This window comes from Geotrypetes seraphini, chromosome 16 (genome assembly GCF_902459505.1).
Source record: "Geotrypetes seraphini chromosome 16, aGeoSer1.1, whole genome shotgun sequence".
Lineage (NCBI taxonomy): Eukaryota > Metazoa > Chordata > Amphibia > Gymnophiona > Dermophiidae > Geotrypetes > Geotrypetes seraphini.
Window position 1 is genome coordinate 23,548,991 of NC_047099.1, and position 23,422 is coordinate 23,572,412.

The following is a 23,422-nucleotide window of genomic DNA, read 5'->3' on the forward strand; positions in this document are numbered from 1 at the left end:
AATGACACGGCTGTCGCTTGCAAGATGATGCAGTGGGAATTTGATTCTCTGCTTGCAGCTTTCACCATCAGGCTACACCTGCAGCAAACATTACCGGGTTTCAGTTTCTAGTTACTGTGTCTCCCTCTTTCTCCATTTGTCTATTTTTTCCCTTTTCTCTTCTTTCTTTGCAGCTAGATTTCTTGTCCTCCTCCTTCTCTCTCTCGTTGTCCGCCCTCTCCTGGCTCTCAGCATTTTTCATCCCTCTGTGACAATGGTTCTAACTTCTCTAACCTGTGCAAACGGTACCGTAACAATTGAGCGCAGGACATATAACCGTTAGCACCGTGAGGAGGGTATGGGTGGGGAACCCCCTCCAGTACATGAACAAGTCCTCGTGCTCCCGTTGTGGGGGGGGGGGGGTTGGGGGCAGTTTTCAGTGGTCGGGAGTTTTTCAGTGTAGTTGGGGGGACTTGTACATGTACCGGGGGGGGGGGGTTTCCCGTACACCCTCCCCCTCACAGCGCTAACAGTATAACTTGCAGGTGGCAGGAGCAGTGGCGTGCATATGTCCTGCCCGCAAATGTCACGGCGGGATTGTCGGCGCGCCAAAGTCCAGCGCGCTTTTGATGGGTCACCGTGCACACTGCATCTTTCTGATCCTTGCCGTTTCCGAGCTGCAAGGGAGGGTTATGGATTTACAGGAGTGGGGCGAGACTCTCTCATTGACACTGTTTCTTCTCCTGCAGGGGTTCTCAACCTAGTACTGGGAGCTCACCTGGCTAGTTCGATGTTCAGGATACCCACAGTAGTTTCTTGCCCTTATTTTAAGGTGTACATTTTGCACCTGCAGGCTATGTACAAGATGCAGGCACTATTTATTTTAACTGTAATGGAATATACAACCTTATTGCCAACCAAGGGACCCGACACGGTCCGTGTTTCGGAAAACACACCTTCCTCAGGGGTCCATGGTGGATAAGGTTTTTGTAACAAACAGCATAAAAAAGGAGCAAACGAGTGCCTGAATAAGTGCAATGCTGGATTTTACAAAAACGTTGCGGCATTTTTTCTGCCTTGATCACAACGTTTTTCTAAAATCCAGCATTGCACTTATTCAGGCACTCGTTTGCTCCTTTTTTATGCTGTTTGTTACAAAAACCTTATCTACCATGGACCCCTGAGGAAGGTGTGTTTTCCGAAACACGGACCGTGTCGGGTCCCTTGGTTGGCAATAAGGTTGTATATTCCATTACAGTTAAAATAAATAGTGCCTGCATCTTGTACATAGCCTGCTATTGTTTTGGTTTTTGCTTGCTGCTAGTTTCACTGCAGTTTCTGTTGGATTTTTCTTTGGTTTGTACATTTTGCACCAACATAGTTAAAGGCAGTATAGTAAGTTTGATATAAATAAATGTGCCTGTATTACCTCCATTGTATGCATATTGTGTGCATGCTAAAAATTCAACTGACTGGGTGTGCTCCAAAGACTGGGTAGGAACACCCTCCATTTCTACCACCGGGGTTGTTAGCATCCATATTGTGGTTTGAAAGAAGAGGGGCAGCAAGATCTGCCTGCCTTTTGTGATTGAAACTACAATATTAATTTACCACTGGAGAATGACACGGTGACAAAATTCATCACTGTCCCCGTCCCCGCGGATAACCGCGGGAAACCATCTTCATGTCATTCTTTAAGGAGAGAGGGAAGAATCAGAGTATGAATGGCCACAACCACTGACCCGCAAGCTTTGCTTTGAAGAATGCTGGTGTAGAAGGACTGAGGTTGAAACAGACACTACAGAATGATAGTCTCTGGTATCCAGAGCAGATATTGTGATGTCATAATGCCTCATTACACCAATGCCTAAGAGCCAATCACATCAGTGATGTCACAATGGCTTCATTATCCTTGGCTCACATAAGAATCAGAGTATGAATGGCCACAACCACTGACCCACAAGCTTTGCTTTGAAGAATGCTGGTGTAGAAGGACTGAGGTTGAAATAGACACTAGAAAATGACATGGGATTATTTCCCGCGGTTATCTGCGGGGACGGGAACGGTGATGAATTTTGTCACCGTGTCATTCTCTATTTACCACCTTCAATGTGTGTGTGGGGGTCGGATTCCATTACAATAGATTGGATCGGTTACTCAGGAAGTTACAATGCATAGTTTGACACGGACATTCAATATGGTTGTTAGTATAGGTAGATCAGTGCAACTATCGATGCAATTAAGTTGTAGTTACAAATAGATAGTTACAAGTAGAAGAAGGTCATCGTTGGCTCTTCATTTTGTCCTTGGAGTTGCATTAGACAGTTTAGGAAGGGTCTTTTACAATTGCTATTCAGTTCATTCAGGGTTGGAATGCGCTCCCGAGAGAGGTGGTGGAGAGGAAAACGGTGACGGAGTTCAAAGAAGTGTGGGATGAACACAGAGGATCTAGAATCAGAAAATAATAGTAAATAGTGAAGAACTAAGGCCAGTACTGGGCAGACTTGCACGGTCTGTGTCTGTATATGGCCATTTGGGGGAGGATGGGCTGGGGAGGGCTTCAGAGGCTGGGAGGGTGTAGATGGGCTGGAGTAGGTTTTGACAGAGATTTCGGCAGTGGGAACCCAAGCACAGTACCGGGTAGAGCTTTGGATTCTTGCCCAGAAATAGGTAAGAAGAAAAAATTTTAAAAAAAATTTAAATTGAATCAGGTTTGGCAGACTGGATGGACCATTCGGGTCTTTATCTGCCGTCATATACTACATTACTATGTTACTATAAGAAATGTTTTTAAAAGTTTTTAGAACCTGAGACAGTAGTCACAAGGTTGTAGTGTAAGTGGTAGCTGGTTCCAGCATTTTGCTAATTGATATTGGATGGAGAAGGTCATTTGCCTGGTAGACTTTATATTGTTGCATGCTGAGAATTTAAAATGGAAAAGATTTCTGGTGGAATAACTAAACTAAACTAAACTAAACTAAACTAAATCTTGGGTTTGTATACCGCGCCATCTCCACATTTGTGGAGCTTGGCACGGTTTACAGGAATTGTAATGAGAAAGGAACTCCAAGGAAGGGATGGGTGAAGATCGGAGAGGGAAGAGTGTTAGCGGGCTGGGATGTCAGAAGAGGAGGGAGTGTTAGGTTTTTGAGAAAAGCCAGGTTTTCAGATGTTTACGGAAGAGTTGGAGGGCACTCAGGTTCCGAAGAGGGGAGGCAAGGCTATTCCAGAACTCGATGAATCTGAAGAGGAGGGAAGTCCCCAGTTTTCCTGGGTGGGAAATGTCTTTTAGTGAGGGGAAGGATAATTTCAATTTTTGGGTAGGTCTGGTGGTATTAAGATTTGAGGAATTCCAAGAAAGTGGAATTAATGGAGGAAGGGTGCCGTGGAGGATCTTGAAAGTTAGGCAGATGCATTTGAAGTGAACTCTGGAAATTATCGGGAGCCAATGAAGCTTGGAAAGAAGCGGTGAGACGTGATCGAATTTACTTTTTGCAAAGATAAGCTTGGCCGCGGCATGTTGGAGGCACCCTGGAGCAGAGTGGTTAAGTCTGTTAAGTAGGTGGGGGCGTTCCCTCTTAGGATCTTAAAAGCAGTGATGCCTAATTGAAACTTGATCCTTGTGGTTATGGGCAGCCAATGTAGTTTCATATAGTAGGTGTTCCGATTTCCATAGCCCATATATGAGTCTCACCGCTGCATTTTGAACTAGTTGAAGACACGATAGTAACATTTTAGCGGTAGATCCCAAAGGAAGGCGTCCGACAGTACTCCATAAAATAGATGGAATGGCCCACCAAGGATCAAATGCACAAACGTTATTAAAACCTAATTAAATCAAACCTCCAACCCATCTATGTTTAGGCCATATGGTTGCATCTGGGGTGATGATGAGATGCAAACAGGTCAGTGAAGAATGCTTAGAGGTCCAATCAGGGGTGTCCAAACTGCGGCCCGAGGGCCATATGCGGCCCCGTGAAGTATTTTGTGTGGCCCTGGTCGAGGGCGATGCAGTGTTTTCCTCTGTGCCCCCGGCTCCCTCCTCTGTCTTGCTGCAGCGTTTCCGCGGCCCCAGAAAATTTTTTTACGGGTTGGACACCCCTGTAGTTGAGCATTACATTCTCTGGGTAATCTGTCTATTCATCACCCTTCAAGTAAATACGTACATTCAGTTTAAAAGAGAATTTTTGACGGGATCATTCAGTGTAATGGTGGATGAATGGAATTGTAACCAACCACGGGACGATCCTTATCAAATTATGTTTTATTTTTGAGGGGAATTTGAAAATTAAGATCCTAGGTATGACAGATCTTAGACTGCATCTGCTTTGAGCTAGAAAGGGGAGGGAGCTTGTTCACCCTTGAGAGGAGAAGACTGAGAGGGGACATGATAGAGACTTTTAAATTACTAAAAGGTTTTGGCAAAATAGAGCAAGAAGCATCACTATTGCCGTTGTCAAATGTGACTCGGACGAGAGGTCATAGACTGAAATTGAGGGGCGACAGTTAATGTCAGAAACTTTTGTTTTACACAGCGAGTGCTGGATGCTTGGAATGCTCTCCCGGAGGAGGTAGTGATGGAAGCACGCTACAGGGGTTCAAGGAGGGTCTAGATTACATTACATTAGGGATTTCTATTCCGCCTGTGCCTTGCGGTTCTAGGCGGATTACAATATAGAAAATATCTGGGACATTCCAGTAGAATTACATTTCAGGATAGGAGTAAGTTACAGGAACAGTGAAGAGTTATGATATTACAATTTCACAGAAGATATTACTTATTACAGAAGATAATACATATAGCAGAAGATAATGCATTTTACAGAGGTAATACATGTCAACTCGATCAGTTAAGTCGGGTGTCGTGTAGAAGAGTTACAGTACATTCTTGATCACAGACAAAGAGATAATATGGATGTATGATAGGTTCCTAAAAGAAAAGGGGATTGAGGGTTAGAGATAGAAGGTATAGGTAGGTTATAGGAATAGTCAGGGACCACTTCACAGGTCATGGACCTGATGGGCTGCCGCGGGGGCGGACCGCTGGGCACGATGGACCTCTGGTCTGACTCAGTGGAGGCAACTTCTTATGTTCTTATGAAACCTCCATTATGGGATTCAAGTGCAAGTTGGATGCACACCTCCTTGCAAATCACATTGAGGGCTACGGGAATTTAAGGACTTCATCAAGGAACGCCTAGGTCTTAAACAGGGAACACCTGGATTGGCCTCCGCCTGTGCGGGTCACTGGACTAGATGGACCAGAGGTCTGATTCGGTGAAGGCATTTCTTATGTTCTTATGTATGAAGCATGTGAAGAATGCAGTTCTTTTTAAGGATCTCCTAAAGGGGGGGGGGGGTGGCAGAGGAAGTTCCCACCTCATCTCCACTGCCATACTTCTGAGTGCATTAGAATCACTTGAGAAATGCCAACAATAAGAACTAGAGGGGGTAACTCATTGCCCAAATTTTCCTGAAAAAAAACCAAACCCTCTGGTGGAAGAGATCAGGGCCCTAGAATTGGCTTCCCCGTCTCTGGATTGTGAGAGTTTGGAGCAGAGCATGTCTCGCAGGCTTATCAAGCTGGTCTACACAAAGGTCACTAGCGGATCTGTGCGCAGATGCCCCATAGTGTGGCAGAACAACACACCCAGAAGTAGCGGAGCTGCGAAGGTGGTTGTACAGGGTGGCACGCCAGGAATGCCATTCACTGTTCAAAAGGGGCTTCGGCGGACACAGGCATGGCCCAAGGGATACACAGTTGCAAGGCCAATCCTATACTTGAGCAGAAAGATCTTTGGTTCCCCCCCCCCAAGGACTTTTGTGAGACTGTGCATGTGAAACTTCCACTGCCGCTCTGAGTGCCACTCCTGATCTATAGTGGAACAGTGTGTGTGTGTGTGGCTTGCACTGCTGCTGTTTATGTCATGTCTGTGCTATGGTGAGGCGTTTGTGTGTTTGTGTACCTTGACCTGCTGTTGGTTGTTGTGTCATACCTGTTCTATAATGTGGTAGTGTGTGTGGTGTGTGTTCTATAATGGGGCAGTATGTCTATGTGTGTGTGTCTGTATATACTTGGGCAGTGTGTGTTTGTGTGTGTGCTGTGTTCTATAACGGCGCAGTGTGTGTTCTGTAATGGGGCAGTTTGTGTGTGTTCTATAATGTGGTAGTGTGGGTGTGATGTATGTGCTCTATAATGGGGCAGTATGTATATGTGTATGTGTGTGTATATATACTTGGGCAGTGTGTGTGTGTGTGTATACTTGGGCAGTGTGTGTGTGTGTGTGTGTGTGTGTGTGTATACTTGGGCAGTGTGTGTGTGTATGTATACTTGGGCAGTGTGTGTGTGTGTGTGTATACTTGGGCAGTGTGTGTGTGTGTATACTTGGACAGTGTGTGTGTGTGTGTGTATACTTGGGCAGTGTGTGTGTGTGTATACTTGGGCAGTGTGTGTGTGTATACTTGGGCAGTGTGTGTGTGTGTATACTTTGGCAGTGTGTGTGTGTGTGTGTATACTTGGGCAGTGTGTGTGTGTGTATACTTGGACAGTGTGTGTGTGTGTGTATATACTTGGGCAGTGTGTGTGTGTATACTTGGGCAGTGTGTGTGTGTGTGTGTGTATACTTGGGCAGTGTGTGTGTGTGTATACTTGGGCAGTGTGTGTGTGTGTTCTATAATGGGGCAGTATGTGTGTGAAGCTTTCACTGCTGCCCTATGTGCCACCCCCTCAACTCCCCTCAATCCACGTGAACCTCCACCTTCCCCTCTTATTGTACCCACCAAACCAAGTTAACTTCAACGACCGGTTTTCCTGTAAAAAATTTTTTTTTACCTTGCTATTGTACACTCTTGTATATTCCTGTCAACTCCAATGGCCTGTACGCTCCAAAATATGCTAATTCCAATGTTTTTCATTGTCTGTAATCTTAATTAATTGCTGTGAACCGCCTAGAACTCTCTGGGTATGGCGGTATACAAAATAAAGTTGTTATTATTATTATTATTATATCTGCTCTATAGTGGGCTGTGTGTGTGTGAAGCTTTCACTGCTGCTGTTTGTGTCATGCCTGTCCTCTAGCGGGGCGGTGTGCCTGCACACTTGTAAAGCTTGCACTGCAGCTGCCTGTGCCGTACGTGTTCTGTGGTGAAACAGGGTCTGGAGCACACGTGCCGCAGTGGAGCGGCGGTGTCTCTTTAAGACGCCTCTGGCTGCCAGTCACCGACTCTGCATCGGATGCCGAGACTGCAGGATCTCTCTCCGTCGCTCGCTGTCCCCTTTCCTGGGCACCTGGCACACAGCAGGGAAGTGGTTAAAGAGAGGCAGGGGCTGAGAAGGGGAATATTTGCAGCTGGTGAATGAGGGGGGTGGGATCTCACAACGGCAGTGGGGTCAGGCTGGTGGGATGCTCTGTAGAATAACAGGGGAGAGGTATTAGCGTATCCTGCAAAGCGCTGTCCGCTTCCCACTGCTGCAGTGCCAGTCCCTCCACCTCCAGCATCCCTCCAGACCCCCCCTCGCTTACCTCTTGAGGGGAATTAGGGGGAAGGAGAGATGGCAACGAGTGCCCGGGTGCTCTAATTCCACTCTTGGGACCCCCCCACCCCCCCCCAGCCCGGTGTTGCCTTCTCCCGCCATGCAGGTGTCCATCGCTTGCACTGAGCAGACACTCAGGAGCCGTAGCATCGAGGAAAGACTCTGTGGTATCCGTTCCTCTGCTGGGCAGAATGGAACCAGTATGGGCCAGCAAACCAAATACCGGGCACCGGCAGGGGTGACCCCTAATGCCCACCTCAACTTGCCACGGTTTCCTGCGCTGATCCGGGAGTCCACAGCCAGAGCCACGGGGATGAAGTACAGGTAGAAATGCCCGGCACCTAGTTGGCAACCCATGAAACAGTATTGATGTGGTAGTTTTCTGCATGTGGCACGCTTATGGCATTTGTGTGGTAGGCACAGGGGCAGGGAACACAGTTTGGACCATTTCTGGACTTTTTCTGTTTCTGTTTATTAAAATGTGATATACGGCCAGAGCATACAACTGTTCGTGGCAGTTTACAGTATAATATATAAAAAAAGGAAGTCCATTACGAAGAGAAAAGATCTATCTTACCGTCCCCATCCCTTCCTTTTACAAAACCACAATAGCGGTTTTTAGTGCAGGCCGGCACGCTGAATGCTCTGCGCTGCTCCCGACGCTCATAGGAACTCTATGAGAGTCGGGAGCAGCGCACCAGCCTGCACTAAAAACCGCTATCGCAGGGGACGGGGGTTAAACAGAAATATCATTTTACATTGCTGTTTATGCAGATAAATTTTCTGGATCCAACCCAAAGACGATCAGTACAAACAATCAATAAATGCGGCCATTCTGAGGAATATCTTGCCCAAACGCTAGATTGACTAACCCTCTCTTTTTACGAAACTGCGATATCGGTTTTCTAGCGCAGGGAGCCGCCCTGAATGGCCCGCGCTGCTCCCGACGCTCATAGGAACATGAGCGTCGGGAGCAGCGCGGGCCCTTCAGCGCGGCTCCTCCGTGCTAGAAAACCGATATCGCAGTTTCCTAAAAGGAGGCCTAAGTTTTCAAAAGGGTTTTCAAAAGCTTTGAAATTCATCTCTAGCCGAATCTCACTAGGAAGCCGATTCCAAATAAAAGAAGGCACCTTTTGAACGGGCAAATTCCCGTTTAGTCCTTTTGACTGACGGTGCAACCAAACTATTATCTTGTAACGATCTTAATGTTCGTAATGGAGTCTATGGTTTGGTTAAAGAATGAAGGTAATTTGGCTGTTGCCGATGAAACGATTTATGTGTCGACGTTAAAATTGTAAATTGTATCCTATATGATATTAGTAACCAATCGTAATCAATGGTAAGATTTGGGGGGCTTTTTTGTGGTTCATTTCAGTTATTTTCATGTACATGGTATGGTGGAACACAGTTTGTATAACCACTAAATTTGAAAGCGCCATTGCGAAAAAAACACAATTCTAATTCATTTCTCAAAATATGGAGGCCTGTACTTTTAGACCATTGACATATTGCATATTAGGTTCCCAACCCTGTCCTGGAGGACCACCTGGCCAATCGGGTTTTCAGGATGGCCCTAATGAATATGCATGGAGCAGATTTGCATGCCTGTCACTTCCGTTATATGCAGATCTCTCTCGTGCATATTCATTAGGGCTAGCCTGAAAATCCAATTGGCCTGGTGGTCCTCCAGGACAGGGTTGGGAACCACTGGCTTAATCTATGCTATGCCGTGATGCTCGTTGAGAACTTCTTCCATGCTTTGCATGTGCATCGTCAAAAGGTCCCCTAAATTTGTTAACAAAGGTTAACAAACCTAGGGCCCCTTTTACAAAGCCACGGTAGTGATTCCCGCATGCAGTGGCGTACCAAGGGCGGGGGGGGAGGACCGCCCTGGGTGCATGCCCTAGGGGGGTGCACAACTAGCCAGGTTCGGAACCTCCTGGGACCTGCACTTCAGCACGGCTGCCAGTCTACCCCCGCGGCCAAGTAAAAGGCTAAGAAGCTGGTGGGAGTGGCAAAAGCGCCCTTTAAGAAATGCCCTCCCGATCTGGCTCTATCCAGCTCCCTTTGTGACGCCACCGGACAGCATTCTCAGCCATTGGTCGACCTTGCCTGGGCGCTGTGACCCCAGGAGCCAGAACGCTGATCGTTTTGGGCTGCGAAGAGAACAAAAACGATAAGTGTTCTGGTGCCTGGGGTCGCAGCGCCCAGGCAAGGTCGACCAATGGCTGAGAACGTTGTCTGGTGGTGTCACGAAGGGGGCGGGATAGAGCCAGATTGGGAGGGCGTTCCTTATATGGCGCTTTTGTCGCTCCCACCGGCTTCTTCGCCTTTTTCTAGCACCGGATTTTCCACTGTGTTATATAGAAGTTTATATTGAAGAGAAGAACCGTAGCAGTGGCGTACCAAGGGTGTGTGTCAAAAAAATGATGGTCTGGGGGGAGAGGGGGGGGTCAAAAAATGATGGGCCCCGGGTGTCACATACCCTAGGTCAGGGGTAGGCAATTCTGATCCTCGAGAGCCGGAGCCAGGTCAGGTTTTCAGGATATCCGCAATGAATATGTATGAGATGGATTTGCATGCACTCCCTCCTTGAGATGCAAATCTATCTCATGCATATTTATTGTGGATATCCTGAAAACCTGACCTGGCTCCAGTTCTCGAGGACCGGAATTGCCTACCCCTGCCCTAGGTACACCACTGCCCGCATGGCAAATGTGATAAAGCCTATTAAGTTACTATATGCTGCGTGGCATTTACCACATCGAGGGTCACTACCGCAGCTTTGTAAAAGGGGCCTTTAATATGTACTAATCCAGGGGTCTCAAGGTCCCTCCTTGAGGGCCGTAATCCAGTCGGGTTTTCAGGATTTCCCTAATGAATATGCATGAGATCTATGTGCATGCATTGCTTTCAATGCATATTCATTGGGGAAATCCTGAAAACCCGACTGGATTGCGGCCCTCGAGGAGGGACTTTGAAATCCCTGCACTAATCCTTGAAGATCCATATTCTGTGATAATACGCCGGATTTAGCCCACTGTCATGGGGTATTCCTGTGAGAACATTCTGGATTTGCCATGCTCTCTTCTAGAGTGGGGATGGGGGCTTTCAAGATTTTAATCCTTAGCCCTTGTTGAGGGATAGTGGGAGAAAGAAGTTCTGTGCAGCTTGAAGTAGGGGCTTATAAGAAAGAGTTTGGTTCCCATACAGCAGGGCTGCCCAAGTCCGGTCCTCGAGATCTACTGGCAGGCCAGGTTTTCAGGATATCCACAATGAATATGCATGAGAGAGATTTGCCTGCACTGCCTTCTCGGTATGCGAATCTCTCTCATGCATGTTCTTTGTGGATATCCTGAAAACCTGGCCTGCCAGTAGATCTCGAGGACCGGACTTGGGCAGCCCTGCCGTACAGTATCAGCAGAAAATCTGCTTTTCTGGAGACAGGCTACCCTGACAGATGAAGACGGAGAAACTGTGCCTGATGCTTCATAACTCACAGAGGAGAAATGTTGCTCAACACAGCATTTTTCTGCCTTAATTCTTCTGCCTGTGGCCTTCCAATCAGTTTCAGGCACACACAGACTGACTTTGTGCATTTTGCACACAGGAACAGCAGCAGCTCCCAGAACCGCATCGCTCAGTGATAGAGAAGGGAGAGTAAAGAAAGGGAAAAATATGAGAGCAGAGAAGTGATGGAAGAGAGGGCAGAAAAGAGTTCACTAGCAGCCACTAGCCACTAGCAGTCTATAAGACTCCTCTTTTATATGAACTAGGAGTTGTGCCCTCTCATAGGTCTGTAACTAGGGTTACCAAATGTCTGGATTTCCCTGGACATATTCTTCTTTTGAGGACATGGGGATTCTGGACGGCTCATTGCTCAAGCAGGTCATGGGAGGCGGGGCATGGGGCAGGGCTGGGGGGCGGGCCTGGAGCAGAATAGGATGTGGCCAGCTAGAACAGGGCGGGGCCATGGGTCCAGATTTTCTGTTTGGAAAATCTGGTAGCCCTCTCTGTAACCCCCCTATCCATCTGTTTAACACCCTCATTGCTCTTGGAGTCTGTTATAAAGAGCTCAGGTCAAAGGTCAGAAGCTACAGCCTTTGGAAGATGGCAGAAAGCATCGCTAACCCTTAGTCAATAAAGCCAAAGGGCACTGACCTCTGACCTCTTCTGTTTTCCACCAGGAACCTGGGGAAGTCCGGACTGCGTGTGTCCTGTCTGGGCCTTGGTGAGTCTCTGTGGTGGGGCAGGAAAGTCACATTATCCACAATGGCTTTAACATAGTCAGTTCTCATCAGTCCTTTTATCATCATAGCAAACTTCAATATCAGCGTTATCACCATACTCACTATTATCACAAGTATCCCCTGTATTAAGAAAAAAAGTATATCATTGCACCCTTTCATATCTCATAAGAACAAGAACATAAGCAGTGCCTCCGCTGGATCAGACCCGAGGTCCATCATGCCCAGCAGTCCGCTCACGCGGCGGCCCATCAGGTCCAGGACCTGCATAGTATCCTCTATGCATAGTATCCCCCTTCAATCCCTTTTCCTTCAGGAAACCATCCAATCCCTTCTTGAAACCCAGTAGCGTACTCTGTCGTATCACACTTTCTGGAAGCGCATTCCAGGTGTCCACCACCCTTTGGGTGAAGAAGAACTTCCTAGCATTGGTTCTGAATCTGTCCCCCCTCAATTTTTCCGAGTGCCCTCTCGTTCTTGTAGTTTTTTGAGAGTTTAGAAAATCTGTCACTCTCCGCTTTCTCCATGCCCTTCATGATCTTGTAAGTCTCTATCATGTCCCCTCTAAGCCTCCGCTTCTCCAGGGAAAAGAGGCCCAGTTTCTCTAATCTTTCGACATGTGATAGGCTTTCCATACCCTTTATCAGTCGTGTCACTCTCCTCTGAACCCTCTCGAGTATCGCCATATCCTTCTTAAGATACGGCGACCAATATTGGACACAGTACTCCAGATGCGGGCGCACCATTGCCCGATATAACGGCAGGATAACATCTTCCGTTCTGGTTGTAATACCTTTCTTGATTATACCTAGCATTCTATTCGCCTTCTTAATTGTGAGCTCTGTCAAGTATCAATATCCAGTTTATTTGATATATGAAGGGCCGCTGAAAATTTCTCAGCCCAACTATACACTTAGTCCAGCGAATTTCCACTTTTTTTTCTTTCTGTATTTTTCAGACGGAAAATCGCTGGATTAAGTGTATAGCCCTCGAAAGACGCTGCCGCAGCTTTGTTGGTTGGGCGGAGAACTTTTCAGTGGCTCCTCGTAATCCCTTATATTTTATTCCTCTAAAACAGTGGTCTCAAACTCGCGGCCCGCCAGGTACTATTTTGAGGCCCTCGGTATTTTTTTATCATAATCACAAAAATAAAATAAAACCGTTTTTTTGATCATATGTCTCTTTAGCTATAAATGACAATATGATTATTAAGACTTAGCCAAAAGGAAAGATTTATAAACTATAAAGAGTTTTTTTTTACCTCATGCAAAATTGTCATTTCTTTAATAAGACATTAACTATTTTTTTCTGAGGCCGTCCAAGTACCTACAAATCCAAAATGTGGCCCTGCAAAGGGTTTGAGTTGGAGACCACTGGCTTAACTGTAACCATGACATCCTGTTTGCCTTTGGGAAGCAGAGCTGAGACTGTGATGTCATAATGCCTCAGTCCACCAATAAGAGCCAGCCTCATCAATGATGTCACAATGGCTTGATTGTCCTGTTCTCCCCTCTGCCCTCCAACCCAGCCAGCAGATTAACTGTTCCCCTTAACTCAGTGGTCTCAAACTCACGGCCCGCCAGGACCTATTTTGAGGCCCTCGATATGTTTATCATAATCACAAAAGTAAAATAAAACCGTTTCTTGATCCTATGTCTCGTTAGCTATAAATGACAATATTATTATTAAGACTTAGCCAAAAGGAAAGATTTATAAAGAGTTTTACCTCATGCAAAATTGTCATTTCTTTAATAAGACATTAACTATTTTTTTTTTTTCTGAGGCCCTCCAAGTACCTACAACTCCAAAATGTGGCCCCGCAAAGGGTTGGAGTTGGAGACCACTGGCCTCTAGAAAGGAAACATCAAAGTGGACTATCATCAACAGTAGATGTTCTTCTTCTGAATGAGATTTGAAGAAGTTCAGTCACATCTTCTGGTGCCCCACTTTGTATTTATTTTTAGTATTTATATAACACTTGTAGTCTAAGTGGTTTACATTCAGGTACTCGAGCATTTTGCCCTCTCTGTCCTGGTGGGCTCACACTCTATCTAATGTACCTGGAGCAATGGGGGATTAAGGCCCAAATTCTGTAACCAGCGCCTTAAGTTAGGCACCTATTTCGGAAGCGCCCAACTAGATAGGCGCCCAACTAAATTGAAGAACACGCTCAATGAAGCTTTTTTAGTCAGCACCGATTGAAACCTAGGCGCCCATCGAGAAAGCGCGATCCTGGATCAACTCGCCTCTCAAACTCTAGGCGGCCTTCAAAAAAATAGGCGCTATGCAGGTTAGGCCGTGGGCTGTGGCTTTGTTACAGGATCGCTGCTCTTAAGCGTGCTTAAGCGCTCAGCCAGGCTTTTAGTTGTGCCTAGAGCTGGCCTATTTCCTGGGCGCCTCCAAAATAGGTTCCCGCTCAGCGCGATTCACTAAACAGCGCCCGGTTTTACTTGAATCGCGCTGAAGAGGGCCTGATTGGGCGCCTAACTTTTGGGCGCTTCTTATAGAATTTGCCCTTAAGTGACTTGCCCAGGGTCACAAGGAGCAGCATGGGATTTGAACCCACAACCTCAGGCTGCTGAGGCTGTAGCTCTAAACCCTGGGGTCAAACATGATCATCCATTTATAAATAATGTGAGCTTGTATAGGGAGCCAATGTGCGGCAGTCAAACCGTGATTTCTTGAACGTTAGCCTTATTGCTGTGTTTTGCACGACAAATATCAGAGTATACAAGTGAAAGGTAAAAGCATTCCAGCAATCCCTGTTTCTCACCCAGCCCCTATCTCATAAGAACATAAGAATTGCTGCTTATGGGTCAGACCAGTGGTCCATCGGTGCCCAGCAGTCCGCTGACGTGGCGGCCCTCTGGTCAAAGACCAGCGCCCTAACTGAAACTAGCCCCACCTGCGTACGTTCCGGTTCAGCAGGAACTTGTCTAACTTTGTCTTGAATCCCTGGAGAGTGATTCCCCCTGTGACAGACTCCAGAAGAGCGTTCCAGTTTTCCACCACTCTCTGGGTGAAGAAGAACTTCCTTATGTTTGTATGGAATCTATCCCCTTTCAATTTTAGAGAGTGCCCTCTCGTTCTCTCTACCTTGGAGAGGTTGAACAACCTGTCTTATCTACTTTGTCTTGAATCCCTGGAGGGTGTTTTCCCCTATAACAGACTCCAGAAGAGCGTTCCAGTTTTCTACCACTCTCTGGGTGAAGAAGAACTTCTTTACGTTTGTACAGAATCTATCCCCTTTTAACTTTAGAGCGTGCCCTCTCGTTCTCCCTAACTTGGAGAGGGTGAACAACCTGTCTTTATCTACTTTGTCTTAAATCCCTGGAGGGTGTTTTCCCCTATAACAGCCTCCGGAAGAGCGTTCCAGTTTTCTACCACTCTCTGGGTGAAGAAGAGCTTCCTTACGTTCATACTGAATCGATCCCTTTTTAACTTTAGAGAGTGCCCTCTCGTTCTCCCTACCTTGGAGAGTTTGAACAACCTGTCTTTATCTACTAAGTCTATTCCCTTCAGTACCTTGCATGTTTCGATCATGTCCCCTCTCAATCTCCTCTGTGTAAGGGAGAACAGGCCCAGTTTCTCTAATCTTTCACTGTATGGCAACTCCTCCAGCCCCTTAACCATCTTAGTTACTCTTTTCTGGACCCTTTCGAGTAGTACCGTGTCCTTCTTCCCATGAGATTGTCACTGGAATGCTTTTATCTTTCACTTATACAGTATATTCTGATATCTGTCAACATTTGCTCATTTCTGATCTGAAGAAGAAAATATTACCTTCAAAAATGAATCAAAAATAGATTCTTTCTTTGTTTTCTTTCTATTTATTGCCTTTAAAAAAGTGGACTAACACGACTACCACACCATCTCACTCAACGTCAAGCAACAAATTCAGTACAACAAAATTATATAAGCTTAAGATGGTAAACGTTAAATCTGCTGTCCATTCCTTCTCACTGACCCTGTGAGCAGACGCGGGTCTAACTTCTGCTCCTTTGTCTCTGCTCCTGTAGGCACCTGGGTAACGTTTGGATCTCAGATCTCCAATGAAGTAAGTGGGTTCCCCGTTCACCTATTCTTGTACCTGGATCCTTTAGTTCCTGCCCATCAATTTTTGTCTCTCTTTGCCCACCTCAGCTCACCCAGCGCCTGTGTTTTTCCCACCCCTCCCTTTTGCATGGTTGACTTCCCTTGGATTTCTAGTAGAGAATGACAGGGGGACAAATTTGTCCCAATCCCCTCAGAAACTCAATTTCCTCGTCCTGTCCCCATGAATTATGTCGCAGTCGCTGACCCCGCCCCATTCCTGAAAGCTCTGCCTTTACAAGTTTCAAGTTTCAAGTTTATTAATTGGCTTGTTGAATCGCTTAATCGAATTTCTAAGCGATGTACAGCAAAATATACATTTTTTAAGGAAACCAAAACATAACATACACTTAATTAATTATAATATAAACAAAAGGTATGAGGGGGTGAAATACATTTTTTTCTAGTAAAGAGAGAACATACAAGGAAAATACAAAAGGAAGTAGGAAGACAAGTAAAAGCAAAATAATTCACTAAAATAACTCAGTAAAATAAAATTGATAATTAATTTGCAAATGCATCTTTAAACAAAAAGGTTTTTAACTCGCTTTTAAATTTCCCAAACACCTTCTCTTCCCGTAAAAACATGGGAAGCGCATTTCAAGTCTGAGGAGCTGTACATGAGAAGATAAATTGTCTTCTTGTACTAATAATTTTAAGCGAAGGAATTGATAAAAGGTTCCGTTCACTTGATCGTAAAATTCTTTGAATTGAATAGGGGATGAGCAACCTAAATAAAAATGCTGGAGTCTTATTTTCTAGTGTTTTAAAGATAATTGTACATAGTTTATGAGTAATTCTATGAATGACTGGTAGCCAATGAGCCTTTTTAAGGAGTGGTGTCACATGATCAAATTTTTTAGATTTTGTTATTAATTTAATTGAAGCATTTTGAATTATTTGTAGTCGTTTAATTTCTTGAAGAGCAATTCCTGTAAATAGTGAATTGCAATAATCGATTTTAGACATCACCAAAGAGTGAATAAGAATATTAAGTGCTTTGGGACAGAGGAATTTGGAGATAGATCGAATTTTACGCAACCTATAGAAGGTAGTTTTAACAATACTACTAATGTGATCATGATAATTAAGTTTACTATCAAAAATTACTCCTAGAATTTTAGTATTTTTGACTAATTGAAGAGGAACATTTTGAATCAAAATAGGAGCAACTAAAGAAAAACTTTCCTTCCAAGGAAAAAGCATAATATTTGTTTTTTTGATATTAAGGGCCAATCTGTTTTTATCTAGCCAATGATGAATTTGCTCAAGTTTTCCATTAATTGTCAAGATTTCATTTAAGTTGTTATTGTTTAAGGGGTACAATAACTGTATATCATCAGCATAGGCAAAAACGTGAAATCCTATAGATTGACATAATGTCAATAGTGGTGCCAAAAATATATTAAAAAGTAAAGCCTTGAACACTTATGGTTTTAAAGTGTTTGAGGCTTGTGCAGACGAGGACAGAGCTTGCAGGAATGGGACAGGGACATGAACATAACTCACGGGGGATGGGAAAATGAGTTCCCACGGGGGTAAGGGAACATCTTTGTCCCCATGTTATTTTCTACTTGGAAGATTAGTATAGAAAATTGAATAAATAAACAGTGTGAGAAGTTTCAGCCTCTGATAACCAGACCAGAGCTGGTAGTGTGACATCATAATGCCTCATTCCTCCAATGCCTAAGAGCCAACCTCATTAGTGATGTCATAATGGCTTCATTTTTCCTGTGCTTGGCTCACTTCTGCTACATTTTGATTTCGAGAGTGGTGCAGTTTAGAGAATGACACGGGGACAAATTTGTCCCTGTTTCCACAGGAAGTCAATTTCCCTGTCCTGCGAATTTTGGCGTTGACCCGATCCCCGCCCCATTCCTGTAAGCTCTGCCTCAACCACACGAGCCTCGAACACTTATGATTTTAAAGTGTTTGAGGCTCGTGCAAGTGAGGACAGAGCTTGCAGGAATGGGGCAGGGACGGGAAAATGAGTTCCTACGGGGACAGGGGAAAATTTGTCCCCGTGTCATTCTCTTGTTTCTAGTTCCTGACCATTCTCCTAATCCTTATCATTTTTATAGGCCTACCATGGGGGCGTCATCTAAGGGCACTAACCGATTTAGTGCTTGCTAACTGATTTAGCGTGCGTTATATGCTAAGATGCCCGTAGGAATCTAAAAGGGCATCTTAGCATTTACAGGGAGATTCTATAAACAGCATTGAAACTTAGGTGCCCTTCTGGCGCCTAAGTAAATTATGAAACGCCGTTTGAAATGGCGATTGGCAATAAATTTAAAACGCCTAAACTAAGAGCGCCGGGATCACGCCTCTGGAGGTGCCTAACGCCACTATGGGTGTCGCTCACCCTGGAAGTGGCATTAGGTGCCTTAGAGCGCCGACACAGGCGGGATTCATGGCAAAGACAGGCGCCGGAAATGTAGGCCTGGAAGACGCTGGCCGACATTTCCGGCGCCTCTCTTTCACGGAGGCGTGATTCTCTTCAAAGCGCCATTGCGCCACCATAGATGCCTCATAGAAAACTGCTGTATATAAGGCACTGTATTTTATTGTTGCGTGACTGACATATAGAGAATATGGGCTTTAGTGAACACTAAATCAGTTAGCACCCCTTGATGAATTCCCCCCTGAAAGTATATGGCATTAGTGATAAGTGTTCAAGATCAATATATGGTACTCCCCCGAGATTCGCGGGGGTTCCGTTCCAGGAACCCCCGCGAATCTCGAAAAACCGCAAATACGGTTTTTCATGGGAGAGCCTAAAGAGGACAGCCGGAGAGGGCAGCAGGAGAGCAGCTGGAGTGCCGCGAGTGCAGGAAATCCCTCGCGGTACGCTCCGACCGCCTCTTCCTGCACTAAGTCGGGCCTTATCCAATCAAAGCAGCTCCTGATTGGATAAGGCCCGACTTAGTGCAGGAAGAGGCGGTCGAAGCGTAGTGCGAGGGATTTCCTGTACTCATGGCACTCCGGCTACTCTCTCCTGCTTCTCCCACTGCCCTCTCCTTGCCAGCAGTTCGCGGTCGGAAAATACCGCAAATGACCAGGACCGCCAACCGCCGACCGCGAACGACCGTGGGAACGCTGTATCCCTCTGTTAAAGAGCACACAATCTAAGGGGGTAATTCTACAACTGTGAACCTATAATTAGAAGCCCAGAGGGCACCTGATAGGAGCCCACCCTAGGCAGTGGTACTTCTTGGCTACCTCCCCACCCTCCGTGTCACTCTTGCGCCCTCACTTTCCGCCCACACCACTTTAAATCTTTTCCAGTGCAAGCAGCTTCTCCAGCCTTGGCTTTCCATCTGACATCATTTCCTGTCTCCGTGAACCCGGAAGCGATGTCGGAGGGGATCCAGGCTGGCGCACGCAGCAGGCCTGAGAAGTTGCTTGTGCTGGCAAAGAATTAAAGAGGTGAGGGGAAGGGGGTGCGAGAGTTGCTGAGTGGCATCCGGTATGGCTCGCCCTCCTTACTATACCACTGAGTCTACCCCTATTCAAAGCTATTTACCTAGCCAGAAACAGCCACTGAATGACTAAAATGACTTTTTGTTGTGCAGAAATATTTGTTAACCAATTCGGCCTTTTCTTTATCAGCTTCTACATACTTCTCCCCTTCACCTTTGAGTCTCACAATGCCACTTTTTGCACTTCTTCATGTCACTGATATATCTAAAAAAAATGTTGTCTCCCTATTTTACCATGTCAGCTGTTTTTTCTTCCATTTGCATCTTTGCTTTCCTGACTACTTGACCAGTCTATCTTAACTTTTAAAGATATTTTTGCCTGTCTTCCTCTTTCTGCGATCTTTTGTAGTTTATGAAAGCTAACCTCTTATTCCTTACCTTTTAAGCTACTACTTTTGAGAACCAAAGCAACCTTCTTTTTCTCTTACTTTTACTTACTTGCCTCACAAAAAGGTTTGTTGCTCTTACAATAACTCCTTTACATTTTGCCCACTGCATTCCTACTCTTTCCAGATGTTCCCATCCAGACAACAGTTCCTTGACGTAATCCCCCATCTGAACAAAGTTAGTTTTTTTAAAATAAAAGTCTAGAACCTTTGTTTTTGAATGAGCCATCTCTATACCCATCTTAATATTAAATCGTACCATGCATTGATCACTGGATGCCAGATCACTCACTGTAACATCAGAAACACTTTCCCTATTTGTAAGCACTAAGTCCAGTATGACCCCCATTCCGCGTGGGTTCCATTACCAACTGCTAGAACAGTTTTCCTTGTAGAGAATCCAGGATCTCCTTACTTCTAGAAGACCCTGCAATAGGGATACCCCAATCAACATCCGGCATGTTAAAATCACCTATTGGCAAGACTTTCCCTTTTTTTAGATATATTCTGAATGTCTACTATTAAATCTCTGTCCAATTCTTCCATCTGTGAAGGAAGTCTGAACATCACACCAATGTAAATATATTCACCATTCCCTCTTTCCAAATTGATCCACAGTGCCTCTTCCTTGCCCTGCAGATCCTGCAATTGTGTGGCTTTAATATGATCTTTAACATATAACACTACTCCTTTTCTTCCTTCCCTGTCTTTCCTGAACAGATTATAGCCTGGAATAACTATATCCCAGTCATGGTTCTCTGTGAACCATGTTTCTGTGATCGCCACTATATCCAACTCATCTTCTTCCATTACAGCTTCTGGATCCAGAATCTTATTTCCCATACTTTGAGCATTAGTATGTACTGTCTTCCACACCTTGCCTCCTTTCCCCATCCGTGTAGAGGTATTCAGTGATTTACTTCTCTGAGGGCTTATACTCACCTGGGGGCTTTGATCATCCTACCCCATCGCTTCTAGTTTAAAACCCTCTTCAATAGATTAGCCAGTCTGCTGCCAAATACACTTCTTCCCTTCTTTGATAGATGCACACAATCCTTATTCAGCAGCCCTTAGAAAATCATCCCATGGTCCGGGAAGCCAAAATGCTCTCAACGACACTATCCATGTAGCCAAGCATTCATCTCCAGGACGCGAACATCTCTGCCCTGGCCTTTACCCTCGACAGGGAGGATGGATGAAAATGCCACCTGCGCACCTGACTTCTTCACCTTCTCTCCTAGAGCCACAAAGTCACTTTGGATACATTTTCGGAGGCATCTGGCAGTATCATTAGTGCCAACATGGATAAGCAGCATCGGATAATAGTCATCAGGCTTGATGAGTCTTGGCAACCTCTCCATAACATCTTGTATTATGGCACCACGTCGACAGCATATCTCCCAGGACATCATGTCTGGTCTGCAGATGAACACTTCTGTACCTCTCAGAAGGGAATTGCCAACCACCACTACCTTACACCTTCTAGATCCAGCAATTTTTGAGATTTCAAGCTTTTGGTCCTTCCTCTCCTTGGGATGCTCTCACTTCCAGGACAGCATACCGGTTCTTCAGTTCAAGGGCCGGCAGAGTCACAGTACCAATCTTGCAGGGTTCCATAATCTAAGTCCACTTGTCTTCCCTCAGCACAGCCTCTTCTTCCCCGCTCCTAAAAATCTTTGATGCCTCATGAACCATTTCATCGATGTACCTCTCATTCTCACGGATGCTTCTCAGTTTTGCCACCTCCTCTCTCAGTTCCTTTACTTCCTTCATGAGGGATTCAAGCTGAAGAAAGCTTGCACATGGAGCCACCCCCTTAGAGGATCTCTAATCAGAAAATTAAGGGTATACATTGAAGAACTAAGGCCTGTACTGAAGAACTAAGGCTGATATTGGGCAGACTTGCAAGATGTGTGTCCCATATATGGCTATTCAGCTTAAGATGGGCTAGGAGGGAGGGCTTTAATAGGAACTCCAGTAATTTGGGATGGTTTAGATAGGCCGGAGTGAGCTTCTACAGCAACTCCAGTAGTTGGAACCTAAGCACATAGTACCGGACAGACTTCTACGGTCCGTGACCCAGAAATATCAATGAACAAAGACAATTGACTTAATCATGAATTTATAATTTGTATACCTATTGGGCAAACTGGATGGACCATTCAGGTCTTTTATTTGCTGTCATTTACTATGTATTCAATGCCAGTCACTGGAAACGGCCCTGCATTGAATATCTAGGGTCAGCATTGACCATGGCACTTATGTGGGCTGAATATCGGACCCTATTTTATAATGAAAAGTTCTCGGCCCAACCAAGAAGAGAATGATATGGAGCCATGAAACTTATAAGTTATTTCACACTTTTCTTGACACTTTGTTTCAGTGAGGCAAATGCGTCTAGTACATGGGCACATGCATAGGGAAACCAAGCCGTTGTGACATCACCGATGAGGCTGGCTCTTAGGCATTGGTGGAATGAGGCATTATGACATCACAATACGAGGGGCTGCTGAAAAGGTCTCAGCCCAGCCAAGAAGAGAACGATGTGGAGCCATGAAACTTATGAGTTATTCCACTCTTTTCTTGATACTTTTCGATTCATTTCATATCATAGGCACTTACTCATGTAGCTGGGTATTCTATGTGGGTATGCGCTTATGCCAGCCACTATGGGAGGTGTATGTGTAACTTATAGTATTCTATAAATGTGCCTTTCCCACTTGCAAACAAAATGCTGTCAGAGATATAGAAAAGCATATAGGCACATATCTGGCACCTACACTGATATTCTGTTCATTTATGGGTGTAATCAGCAGTGTCTGCTTTATAAATCAGCCCACTGTTTTAACTCCTCGTGCAAAGGGTTTGAGTTTGAGAACACTGCTCTAGAGTCATCCTACCCCTTGGGTTTTCTTTCTCCTTTTCTCCATCCCATTTGATTCATCCTGTTTCCCATATTCTAGTTTCTTCTGCCACTTAATTTCTGCTCTCCCTCTCCCCTAGTTCACCCTATCCAGTGGTCTCTTTTTTTTCTCCTTTCCCTTCCCTCCTCTTCTCTCCCCCGTCTCCCCTTCCCCCCTCCGATTCACCTTGCTTCTTATTTATTTGCCTCCCATATCCCGGCTCTTCTTGCCCCTCAGTTTCTCCTCCTCTCCCTCAAGTGTACTGCGCCCCTCATTTTCTATCATCTCTCAATTTCTCTGCTTTGTTCCCCCCCTCCCCCTCCTTTCAATGCTCATCATCCCCTGGCTTTTCATAATGATTCTCTCTCTCTCTCTCTTTCCTTAATTGGACAGATGGCAGAAAACTTGATGACCGTTGCCTACGAGAACGGGGTGAACCTCTTCGACACGGCTGAGGTGTACGCCTCTGGAAAGTACGGTTCGTCAGTTCTGTACCAGTGCTGGGTGCAGGGAGGGAAGAAACAGAAGCTGAGGAGAGAAAAGGGGACTTGGAAGAGGAGAGACAGTGGAATGAGGGATTAAAAGAAGAGATTAAAAATTTGTGAAAACTGTATGCGGAAGAAAAGCAAGCAGAGTATTAGCAATTACTGAGAAAATAGAGAATAAAACAATGAATGTCATAATGCCTCTGGTGAATGTCATAATGCTCCACGGTGAGACCTCGCCTGTAGTATTATGTACAATTCTGGCCTTCACATTTCAAAAAGACATAGCAGAACTGGAAAAGGCACAGAGAAGG

General features: G+C 45.3%; 1 protein-coding gene across 2 annotated transcripts in view; it reads left to right on the forward strand.

Moving 5' to 3' along the window:
* Positions 1-7,613: 7,613 nt before the first annotated feature.
* KCNAB3 (potassium voltage-gated channel subfamily A regulatory beta subunit 3) overlaps positions 7,614-23,422 on the forward strand; it is a 50,075-nt gene continuing 34,266 nt past the window's right edge. For both annotated transcript variants that reach the window (XM_033924912.1, XM_033924913.1), the window contains exons 1-4: positions 7,614-7,837; positions 11,701-11,744; positions 15,780-15,817; positions 23,017-23,096. In XM_033924912.1, the coding sequence (XP_033780803.1) occupies positions 7,614-7,837; positions 11,701-11,744; positions 15,780-15,817; positions 23,017-23,096 (386 nt within the window). The remainder of the gene's footprint in view (positions 7,838-11,700; positions 11,745-15,779; positions 15,818-23,016; positions 23,097-23,422) is intronic.